At 52.5% G+C, this 12,438-nt stretch overlaps 1 protein-coding gene across 1 annotated transcript in view; it reads left to right on the plus strand.

Annotated features, from left to right (window-relative positions):
• The window catches only part of FGF1 (fibroblast growth factor 1), a 95,231-nt gene that overhangs the window by 78,348 nt on the left and 4,445 nt on the right, over positions 1-12,438 (plus strand). The window contains exon 4 of the mRNA XM_062188920.1: positions 9,275-9,378. Within this exon, the coding sequence (XP_062044904.1) occupies positions 9,275-9,378 (104 nt within the window). The remainder of the gene's footprint in view (positions 1-9,274; positions 9,379-12,438) is intronic.

The following is a 12,438-nucleotide window of genomic DNA, read 5'->3' on the forward strand; positions in this document are numbered from 1 at the left end:
AGAGATGGTCTGAGCTGGTCCCTCCACCAGGCCTCAAATCACAGTGGCAGACGGTGATCAGTCCAGGCTGTGGGCACCCGGACACTGCCACAGGGGCAGAGCTGTAGATTCTGGTACCAGTAGGGTGCCGCCTGTAAGAAGGTTCACGTTCCCTCCTTGGGCTGAGGCTCTGAGAGACGGCTGCATGGTGTCACCCTGAGAAGCAGGGTCCTGAAGGCGGCACAGGTGCAGGGGATGACAGTTGTCTCCATTTCAGACACAGAGAGCATGGGCAGTGCCTGGACAACTGTGCAGCTGTGCCTGGAGTCTCCTGCGGTGGGCATCCATGTGATGACATAATGGGGTTCTCTCCCAGGGCACCCCCTCAGGGCAAGGACCTCGTCTCCTTGCCCAGCACTGCTGTCTCCTGTGCCTAGCGCACTACCTGCCCCTGGGTGTAAGTAGACACTGATCCAGCAAGTGGCCGATGGCACTGGTGGCAGCTCCATTCAAACTCAACAATATATTCAGTAAGTGGCTGATCACTGGCAGGTGCCAGGTGCGGTGCCAGACGCTTTCATCTCAGCCTGACCACAACCCTGTGAGCTTCTGAAGCTCTGAGATGAGAACAGTGATGCCAACCGGGGCATGAGTGCTCCCAAACCGGACACTGCGCACTTCCTTCTCCGGCACCTGCCCCAGTCTCCTCATTAAAACATATTCATTTGTGCTGTTGTTTGTTTGAAAGGCAAAGAGAGAGACAAAAAGAGAGAGCTTTCCATCCACCGGCTCACTCTCCAAACGCGGGCAACATCCAGGGATGGGTCAGGCGGAAGCTAGGAGCTGAGAACTCCATCCAGCTCTCCCACATGGCTGGCCCGGACCATCACCTGCTGCCTCCCAGGGTGCACAACAGAAGGAATGTGGAATGGAAAGCCAAGCCAGCACTCGAACCCAGACCCTCCAATATGAGATGCAACTGTCAACTTAACCACGGTGCCTGAAGCCCGCACTCGTCTCCTTGTGTTAAGAATAAGCATGACAACGGCACCCATGTTGTAGGAACAGCAGGAACATGAGATGTGACAATGTTTACCAAGATGTTAGCACACTGCCAGGCACATGGCATCTGTCACCATCAGCTCCCCCAGCCCTACAGCACACCTGCCTCCCTTGTCTAACCATCTGATCTTGCATCCGTTACATTAAATGAACACCACGCTTGCTCAGAGAACCAAAGGCGACGCCTCACCCTGGCTTCCTTGCGACTGTGTGGACAGGAGCACCGGAGGGCTGGGACACAGGCACACGCACCCAGCGGCCCAGGCAGCAGCCGCGCAAGCCCTGCCCCAGCTAACTCCCTGCTTGTTCTGCTCAGTCTGCGGGAGATTCCTCTCTGCAGTGGGGGGGTGGGCCGTATGCCTCCATGGGACTGGAAACCAGAATAGTAACTGAAGAACACACACTCACGAGCCTCCCAGACCCGTAGTCCCAGTACGCAGGATTCCCGGCACCACTCAGCACGCAGATGGAAATGTTCTGGGGCAGAGCGAGCGCCAATCAAATATTTATGGACGCATCCACATCCTACAGGCACCGCAGAGTTTGCCGGTCGGAAGATTCCAGCTCCGCAGGCCCCTCTCCAGGGCCCGCAGCCCTTCCCAGGAATCGCCCTGCTGGCTTCGGGGAGGCCAGACTTGGGCGGTGCAGCCCCAGAGGGTCAGGCCTCTGCTCACCACCATCAGCCTGAGCACACGGCTTTTCAAAGGCCCGCGGTGGGCAGGGAGTTGGCGGGAGGCGAAGGGCTGGGCTCCCCACAGGGTGGGAGGTGAAGCACTCCCCGCTCCTGCTGCCCACCCGCCTTCTCTTCTCTGATCTCACCTGGGGAAGTTTCTAGATTAATTTAGATCCCTGGTATCCACATCAGACTCTGGACTACTTCATATTTCCCAGGCACCCATAAGGAACAGAAGCCTTGACAACTCCTATGAAGAATCTTTGTCATACATGCGTGTGGCACACACATGCACACATAGGTGTGCACACACATACACATGTGCACACCCCATAAGGGTACTTCAGAAAGTGTGAGGGAAATGGAATGAACAGAGACGCTGATTTCCACGCAATGTCGTTTTGAAATCCAGGCACAGCTTTTCCTAATGCACACTTTCCACGAACCACTTGAAGGCCCCTTGGATGTGTTCTAAAGCACTAGAATTTTTCCCCTCAAATTTCATCCCCTGCCCCACCCTCTCTGTCTTTCTCTAACGTTTCACGGAGCTCGGCTGTGGCTCCGTTTTAATTATAAATGCCAGTGACATAAAACAACCTCAGTGAGTTCTGAACGAGGCTGACCTCACTTTGGATAAACACAGCAAAGGACGGGAAGTCTCCAGCCCAGAATAAACCAGGCACGTAATCTCTTTTGGCCTCTCTTTGGAGAGCAGAGGTGGGAAGCAGGATTCGAGGCCACGACTGGTGCAGACGCCGGGCCTGGTAGTTTCCGGGCCCGAGGCACCAGCTGGAGTCTCAGCGTCCAGAGTCCCTCGGGCAGGGTGGGCGCTGGCCACACAGGGAAGACCTTGCTCAGGAGCCCTGCGTCGGGGAGCAGAGTGCCTCGGCAAGCCCCAGCTCCAAGCTTCCTGTGAATGTGTACCCTGGGAGGCGATGAATGATGGCTCAACTACTTGGGTCCCTGCCATCCAAGTGGGAGTACCGGCTGGAGTTCCAGGCTCCTGGCTTTGGCCTGGCCCAGCCCCGGCTACCGTGGACACTTGGGAGTGAGCCAGTGGATAGACGATCTGTGTGTGTGTGTGCGCGCCTTTCCAAAAGCAAAAAAACTTCCTGGGAGGAAGGTGCAGGGATGGCTTAGGGCTCAAAAACAAGCTACAGTGCCCCAAAGCTTACCTTCCTTGGCAGTGGTAGCCTTATAACCCCCTTTCCTTCTTTCTATTCTTGAAAATAAGGGACCATCTGCCCTACCAGGAACAAGCTAAGATCTAAAGAATCTTTGGGGTACAGAGGAGAACACAAGACATACCGACTGACTTGCAGGCCCTCAGACAGGTGGGAAGACCCGCATGGGGACTGGCATGGCCACCAGGAGACAGGCTCTGCCCTCCTCTATGTGGGGTCCCTAAATACACAGAAACCCTTGAAGGGATTTATTTTTTAAAAAGATGTGTTTATTTCAAAGGCAAAATGAGAGAGGGGGACAGAGAGACATCCATCTTCCATCCGCTGGCTCACTCCGCAAATGCCCACAGGAAGGGGTGAGGCCGAAGCCGGGAGCCTGGGACTCCATCCAAGTCTCCTATGTGGATGGCAGGGATCCAAAGACTTGGGCCATCACCTGCTGCCTCCCAGGCACACGAGCAGAAACCATGAGCAGTTGGGACTCACGGGCACTCTGATACGAGGATGCCGAGCTCCCAACCAGTAGCTTAACCTGCTGCACCACAACGCCTGCTCCCTGTGAAGAGATCTAAGTAACGCCTGAGGCACAAAGTGGAAGCGTGGTCCACAAAGGGCACACAGACAGCTCACGTCACGTGATGTCTATTTGGTTCCACAGAGCATTCCCAGCCAGCGCCCCCTCATGCACGCCTAAGAAGGGAGCAGCACTCTGCGTCCTGACCCAGACATTTCCGGTCACAAGTCCACCAAGCACACACTGCCAGCCTCTCAGAGTACATGTTTACATTAATTTGGATTTATTAATTTGGATTCTCTAAGAAATGTCTATCTATCTCTAGACCATTTTTTAAAAAGATTTATTTATTTATTTGAAAGGCAGAGCTAGAGAGAGAGAGAGAGACAGAGACAGACAGAGAGAGAGAGATCTTCTATCTGCTGGTTTACTCCCCGGATGGCCACAGCAGCTGGAGCTAGGTGAGTCTAAAGCAAGGAGCCAGGAGCTTCATCCAGGTCTCCCACACAGGTGTAGCGCCCCATGCACCTGGGCCATCTTCCGCTGCTTTCCCAGGCCATTAGCAGGGAGCTGGATCGCAGCGGAGCAGCTGGGACTCCAACAGGTGCCCATATGGGATGTGTTGTCACAGGCGGCGGCTTTACCCGCTACGCCGCAGCGCCGGCCCCTAGGCCACTCTTTGGAAAGTTGCTTTCGATCAGAAATTGCCATCCTCATCTCAAAACTGCGGGAAAAGCAGGACCTGGGAACTTAGCTCATTTTAAAAAAAATTATTTATTGGAGGAGAGAGTTCCCATCTGTGCGCTCTCTCTCTCTCTCTCACACACACAGATACACACACAGAGACATACACACAGAGACACAGACACACACACACAGCTGGACAGGAAGAGGAGCAACCGGGACAGAATCCGGCGCCCCAGTGGGGACTAGAACCCGGGGTGCCGGCACAGCAGGCGGAGGATTAGCCTAGTGAGCCACGGCACCAGCCCTGAAAATTTTTTTAAAAAATACAAACATAGCTTGCGAAGGGATATGTATAGATGCTGCTTGATATACCATGGGGTTATGGCCCAAGAAACCCAGTGTAAATTGAAAATATCGTGGGTTGAAAAAGGATTTAACACACGTGCCCTGCAGCACGCCCCCGCCCACACCCGGCACCCTGCGTGGTGTCAGCAGCTCCCGTGTGACCGCAGGGCAGCCTGGGAGCCATGCTCACTGCCCCGCCCAGCATCGCCGGCATCACAGGGGGATCCGACTGTGCAGTGCTGTTGCTTTCTGCTTTTCCTTCAGAGGGATAAAAAGTGTGTGTGTGTGTCTGTGTCTGTGTGTGTCTGTGTCTCTGTGTGTCTGTGTGTGTGTGTCTGTGTCTCTGTGTGTATGTGTGTCTGTGTGTGTGTCTGTGTCTCTGTGTGTATGTGTGTCTGTGTGTGTGCTTGTGTGTGTGTGTCTGTGTCTCTGTGTGTCTGTATGTGTGTCTGTGTCTGTGTGTGTCTGTGTGTGTGTGTGTGTGTAGTTTTTCCTGAGGTTTTTGCACCTTGTTTTTAGCTCCAAACAAGTGGAGTTTTCCTTATTAGCTCAGAAGCAAGTGGAGTTCCCGGTGCTCTTTGATTTTCCCTTTCCGAGCTTTATCCATGTGTCTCGTGCGCAGTGTGGAGGCCCTGAGTGCAGGGGGCAGTCGGCAGCAGCACACCTCCCAGCATGCATCAGACAGGCGTGTGTACACCTGGGGCTCTGCGCGCCCCGCCCCCTCTGCGGCCCTTCCTCAGGCCTTCATGCACCGTGTTCTTCCTCTGCTGGCGGGAGGGCCCCTGGAGAGCTGGCCACACCAGCCGGCGGCTCAGGCTGGGTGTCGCTGCTTCCGGCCAGCCCTGTTTGCTGCACAACGATATATGTTCAGGAAACTTAGCCAGAAAGAAATCCAGTGAAAATGAGCTCTGAAACTTGGACATCCTGGAGAAATAATATTTACAGAGGAAACTCCTGAGACGAACTCTCAGCACAGCAGCAACCCTGGCTGTGGACTGAGGTCACGTGTGGGGCAGGCCTCCGGCTCTGATGTGCCTCGGTGAGGCCTGTCCACGGCCACCATGGGCCTTCCCCAAGGGCCTGGCCAACCCAACTCAGCCCCAGGGCAAGGCAGAGGCAGAACAGATGCAAACCAGGAACCGAAAACCCTTCTAGAATCTTCTCTCGGTACCTGAAAGAACCTGCTCTTTGGAATTTCTGCAGCACCTCCCAGGTGTCTGATTAGATACCTACGTATACAAGTGGGGATGGCAGGTGGGAGGAAGTCCTGGGTGACTGCCTCACAGTGCTCCATGGCTAATGACAGGATCCCGGGAGGCCAGCTACCACCATGTACTTGTCTGGTCCCAGCAGGGCAGTGTGGCTGGACTGCAGCAATGCATCCACACAAAAGGTTGTGTGAAAGAGAGGAAAAGGCAGAATACTTGGAACACTCAAGGGTGTGTGCTGGTCAGGATTTTCCCCTTCTTTTAAGCACAACCTTGAGTAAAATGTGCTCTCCCCCGAGTTAGTCCTTCACCTCGTGAGAGAGAAGGAAACAGAGGTGCAGCATTTGCCCAGCGACCACTCGGCTGACAGCAGCCAAGGCAGAACGTGGCGGACCCACCCAGGAGCCCTCAGCTTTAATGTCCCACTACTGAGACCCAGACAGAAAGCAGCACAGTACCCGGCTCACTGGGGGTGCTCAACAAATGGTTGTCCTTTTCCTTGGGGCTCTCTGAGCACAGGATTATGCTGAGAAATGGATAGAAAAAACACATGTGGCAGTTCTCGGAAACCATGAAGTCCAGGGAAAACACAAGTCGTGAAAAACACCCCACCTTTATTGAGACATAACTCACGTACAATGCACTCACTACGTGTAGACTGCTGTGGTTTTCCCTGTATAGAGTTGTACAAAAACCCCAACAATTCATTTTACAACATTTTCAAAAAGAAGCACTTCCCAGTTGAACCAGAATGTTCTCCTCTGCGACCCCCACCCCACGCAGGTCCTGGCTGCCACCCATTTGTGGGTTGGCCTATTCCTACTCAGACGTTCCATTTGTGTGGGATCAACATGCATGTCCCTTAGTGACTGGCTCTTTCTCACTTAGCACTGTGTCTTCAGGACTCACGCGTGTGGTAACACGTGCTTTGTTCCTGTTTATGGCCAAATAATATCCAATGGTGTGTCACATTGCTAGTAAACGTTTCTGGATGCGTCACAGAGGGTTAGGTCTGGAAAGATCTTTGGAGAGACTGAACCCAAACACCTCATTTGACTGATGAGGAAAAGATGGCGGAAAGAGGTTGAGTAGCCTTCCCAGGGTCACCCAGCTAGTTGGGGGCACAGCACAGACCCCAGCTGGGCCCCTTCCTCAGACCACAGAGCATCATCAGAAACACATTCAACATGCACGACTGACGACAAGCCAGCAGAATCATCTCTACCAAAGTTAGCCTAACATCATTCGGTCCACACATTATGTTGGCCATGCCCTGTGTGCTTCCATCTGACAAACACGTAGTGACAGTCCCCAGGGCAAGGGGCCGGGGACCCAGCAGGCGCAGCACAAGCAAGGTCCCACCTTTCCTCTCCGACTGTGCATTCTACTGGGGAGGCAGAAATAAACAGGAAAATCTTTACTCAGTAAGATAATCTCACACACACTGCCAGGAAAGGAACAAACAAGGGGCTGGGAAAGAGAATGATGTAGGGACTGGGATGGCACGGACAGGGGTGGTGGTGTGGGGGCGAAAGGACCCACTGCACAGAGAACTTGGGGAAGGCCTCTCTGAGGAGGAGAAGCAGCAACCTGCTAACAGTCTAGACGAATCAGGTGCCAGACAGAAGGCACAGCACGTGCGAGGACGCTGGGGTGGGAACGCAGTTAGGGTAGTGAAGGTGTGGAACTGGTGGGTGCGAGTGACCAAGTGAGCAAATGCTGGGATGTGAGGCTGGAATGAACAGGGCTCAGATCCCGGCAGAGGCGCTTAGGCCCGCTGTGTCATGACCTCACCCACAGAGCTAACCAAAGAGAGGAGGACCCAGGGGAAAGCAGATGAGCGGCTTCCAGTTCTCCTCCTGTGAATTCATTGAGGAAGTCCTGAGTTTGCATAGCAGAGACTTCCAAGGACAAGAGAATTGCATCTTCAGTCACGAGGCTGTAGCTCTGGATCTCCATAGGGATGGATCAGAGAACAGGGGAGGGAGAAAACACAGGTGTACGAACAGGGACTGTGGTGCAGCCAAAGAACAGAACACGCTTCACCCGGCAAGGGAAGGAAGTGAGCTCTTCAGCACGGACGCATGAAGAGCTGTGCTCAGTCGTCACTGCCGAACTGCAGAACCATGAGTGCAGTACATCAGCTTGTATCAGGGCAAGCGAAGGTGAGAGGCTGACGCGTGCTTGGCCACGTAGGCATGTATCAGCAGGGGTCGCCTGTTTCTGCTTCTCCCGGGGAGCAGGACTACGCCAGGGGCCAGGGTCTTGTCTGGGCTGCTTGTCAGCTCCATCAGTCGCATAGCCAGAAGATAGGAGACGTGGGAGGGGGCTATTCACTGTCTCCTGAGATACCGCTCAGTATAAGTGTATTTCCTACTCAAAGAAATTGAATAAAAATGAAGACAAAAAAAAAAAAAAGCCACAAAGGGGACTACATCTGACTACCAAAGCCTGACATTCCAGCCTCGCTCACCCCTGGGCTTCTGGAGAAGTCCCTGTGTGCCTCTAGAAATCTACTGAGTGGTCACCGGTTTCCCAGAAGACTCCAGAATTCATTCCCGTTCCCAAATTTGGGCCATCAAAGCTCCTCCCACCCTGGACAGGTGAACAAATGCATGATTACCACAAGGGCACTGGACTCCTGTTATGTATCCAGCACCAGTCGGGTCGCCTGGAGGGGATCCATCACTGCACATGGGCAGAGAGCGACTCAGAGTATCACAGACTCTGCCGGGACTTTCTACATCCGGGCACTACAGATCCGGGGCTGAATTGTGCTCTGTTGAGGGGAGAGGGGCCTCCCTGTGCATCCTACAGTGTTGCCTCCCTGACTTCCACCTGCCAGATGCCAGTAGCCCACGACCCCCAAAGCTGTGACAACCCCGGTACTGCTAAATGTCCCCCGTGGCAACACCCTGTGCCCAGCTGAGAACCGTGGTTCTCATCACTGCATTTCCAGCTCATGGCTTCATTCTCCCCGGTCAGAAACTGCCTTTCCCCTCTGCCTGTACCCTCGCTAGGTTGCCACGGAGGTTGCAGGTTGACTGAACTTAACTGTGGGGGACACCCTTGGGCTTCATACTTGGCAACCAATCCTGACATCCTGGGAAAAGAATTATCTTAGATAAAAAACACAACCAACAAGAGTCGCTCCCATGCATGGGAGACCTGGCTGTAGCCAGGCACTGGCCTCCATGGCAGGTTGCTAACAACCAGCTGCCTACCCAACAGTGCACCAACATGCTGGAGTGGTGGCACCCCAAGAAAGATGCCATTGCTTCCTGTGACTGTTTCCCTCCCGGGGACGGAGAGGAGAGAGAAGCCAGGCACCATGGCGCTGACCGGGGGTTATTCAGTGACAAGCGGGGTGGACCGGGAGGCGAGCGGGCGCCATCCCGTGTCTCTCCTCCTTACTTCTAGAATGTAATTCCTCTCAGGGAGCTTGCTTTGGAGGGCAAAGAAAAAGGAGCTGTATTTCTGTGTTTTGATTAATTAGAGGCTCATCCTTGAGGCCGCTGGAAGTGAATGAGCAGAATTTTCCACGGCCAGCGGTCCCCGCTGCCAGCTCCATCGGCGCACGCGTAGTGCTGATTTACTCTTGCTCGTCTTGTTTCTCTTCCAGTTCAGCTTCAGCTGAGTGCGGAAAGCGTGGGGGAGGTGTATATAAAGAGTACGGAGACCGGCCAGTACTTGGCCATGGACACCGACGGCCTTTTATACGGCTCGGTGAGTATGAGGCTGACACGCTTCCAGACGCGGCCAAGGTTTGCGGTTTCCAGAAATCTTGTTACGTTGAGTGATGCAGACTGTGAAGCATCAATTAGTCTCTGTTTGTTGTTTTTTCCAGTAGGATTCCCACCCTCTACCCTGCCTTATTTTAGACACAAACATAGAAGGGTTTCTTGTGGTGTTCTCTGAAAATACTCAGCTGTATTATCACATAGGCACTGAGAAAACATTGATTGATGTTTGGGTAACTCGTCAGTTGCTCCATTCAGAATCCCAAATCCCACTGCATTCACTCGCTCCAAAAATGTTTGCTGAGCACTTACTACATGCTACCAGAAAATCTCAGTAATTTTTACAAAAAAAAATGCAGAGTCCAGAACCTAACAGTTTACGTGCCATGCATAAAACTAAAAAAACAAACAAACAAACAAAAAAAACAAAAAACACTTTTCTTCTGGAAGGATCACCTCAAAGGATGAAAAAGCCCCAATAACTTAATAGAACATCTATCAGACTTTCGTGTCTAGGAACCGGGGTAGGTCCTAAAAGAAGAATGTGCTGGGTTGAGAAGTGTGGTCTGATTGCTTATTCAGTAGCTAAAACCCTCCACACTTCCCGCTCCTTCCCTCTCACAGTTGATGCTTCACAGATTTCTGAGCCGTGGTCATTCTGAGAAAAGCACACACTCAGAGGCCATCAGTTTGCCCAAGATTTAACTGGAGAGAGAAAGAGAGAGAGAGAGAGAGAGAGAGAGAGAGAGAGAGAGAGAGAGAGATGAGACCAACGCCTATAGATTTGGAAATTATGTCTGGATTTAAGAAGAAATTGTTTTGTTTTTCATTTTCTATATTTGCGAAGCAGAGAGAAGAGGGGGAAGGAGGGAGGGAGTCTTCATCTGCTGGCTCACTCCCCAGGTATCTGCAGTAGCCAGTGTGGGTGGGGAGACCCAGGTACCTGGGCAGTCACCTGCCGGCCCCCAGGGTGCACATGGGCAGGAAGCTGGACTGGGGAGCTGAGTCAGGACTCAGACCCAGGCACTGGGATATGGACGCAGGCATTGATCACTAGGTCCAGTGCCTAGGCCCACTGGTACCCGTCAGCGGTGTCTGTTGTCTAGCCTAACAGCTGATAATTAAAGCTCTGACCATAATTCACAGCCCAACTCAAACCTCCTTCTTCCCTTGTATGAAAATATCTACAAAAAGGTGGCCAGCCGGGGACATTTGTCTGGGGCTTCCTTTGACATCTAACAAATCTCCAGGTATCGCAGGCCTGGCAAAGCTTCCCTTGGATGGGAGCTCACTTCACTCTTCTCACAACGCCCACTAGGGGTTGGGAGATGAAGCCGTCAGAGTAGCAAGTGGCCTGAGAAAGAGGAAGGGGCTGGGGCAGAGGCACCGCCTGCTGCTCACGGCGCACATTTTCATAGGCTGTTGTTCTAACTGCTGCCAAAATCAATCGGTCATTCAATCTCAACTTGAAATTGAACCCCGTGCCTCTGCCACCTCTGTGAGTGCTTGTGCACCCAGAGCCTTGTCTGAATGGAGCATGGTGATGGACGGCAACTTCACCATCAACATGCAGAGACCCCGAGACTGGCCGGCAGCCCCAGGTGCTCTACCCACGGCAACTCTAGGATAGACAATCGGCTTCTCACCACCTCGCCCTCACTCTGTCTTAGGCTACTGGTTACAGGCCATGGCTTCTTCCACTTTCAATTAATCATGATGTTTATTACAACCTTTGTTTACCTAAATGAAAATATTGAGGGAAAATGCCTGAATCCAATATCCTCTGGGCTCCAGGCCCTCCCTCTGCTACCCTGGCCCTGGCTGGCAGCAAAACTTACCTAAAATATGGTCTTACCATATCATGCCTAAGAAGTTTTACATTTTCCTCCCCGATGAAGAGATATTTCAAAATACCTCAAAGCTCTGCCTCATGCGCTTAACAAATTTAAAGCATTAATCCATCCTGATTCACATTTGTGTCTGGTGGGGGTAGATACATTTATTTTAAAAAACTGAAAGGCTATATACCACAATTTTACTGTATTTAACTGCATGATTTTATACTATGTGAATGCCTTCCTGCATTTTCCAAATTTTCTGATGCATATATTTCATCCATGTAACTGGGGGAGAAAAAATCAGGCTAAATATAAAAGAGAAAACAACTAGAAGCAACAGGCATGAATCAACAGTTAATTCACAGCCCTCAGCACTGTACCAAGTGCATAGCACAGGCTGACGAAGCCTGGTGGAGGGCAGGAGCACCTCTGATCTGTCCTGCTGACTCAGCCTGTGACTCAGCCATTTCGTGCGTGTCAACAGCTCCAGTGTAATAGAGACATCAGGTGGAGAATGTGGCCGTCTCCACCTTCGTCACAGCACGAAGGCCTGACGCCCACAGAGGGGTGTCACGAGGTGAGCCCCCCTTCCCGGCCCCGACAGGGGAGTAGGCAACCCACACAGCTCCAAAACTGCCTCCCTCCCTCTACCCCCAGCACCGCGTGCCAAACACTGATGTCTGGACCAAGTTCCTCCAGGGGCAGCAAAGCTATCCAATTAAATATTATATTTATATCCCATCTTGTCCCAGAATGATCCAAAATGTCTCACCCAGTTGTCATTCCACCGGACGGCAAGTGACTAAGAAGCAGGATACTTCCTGTTACCTGGTTCTTTATGACCAAAAGCTAACTTCACAGATTACATGACAACACCTCCAGACTCCAACTACACACACTAACTAGCAGCGAAGCACCTGCTCAGTTACTAACTAGCTAGCAAGACCTGTTATTTGCAAGGCTATGTGCCCGCCAGGCAGACCAAGGCTAACGGATTGCCCGCCTCTCCCAGCAGGCCTGATGGTCAGTGGCACCGCACAGCTACCAAGAGACGAAGGTATCCGACACAGATGGGAACCGCAGTGGGTGCAGAGACCACAGGGGACATACAACTTGGAAGGTGGCAAAGTCAGATGTGACAGGTCCCCCTGGCAGGACAACATATGATATAGGGTTTCAACATTTATATTTGAATTTGGACAAGAACA

The sequence above is a fragment of the Lepus europaeus genome, chromosome 4 (assembly GCF_033115175.1).
Source record: "Lepus europaeus isolate LE1 chromosome 4, mLepTim1.pri, whole genome shotgun sequence".
Lineage (NCBI taxonomy): Eukaryota > Metazoa > Chordata > Mammalia > Lagomorpha > Leporidae > Lepus > Lepus europaeus.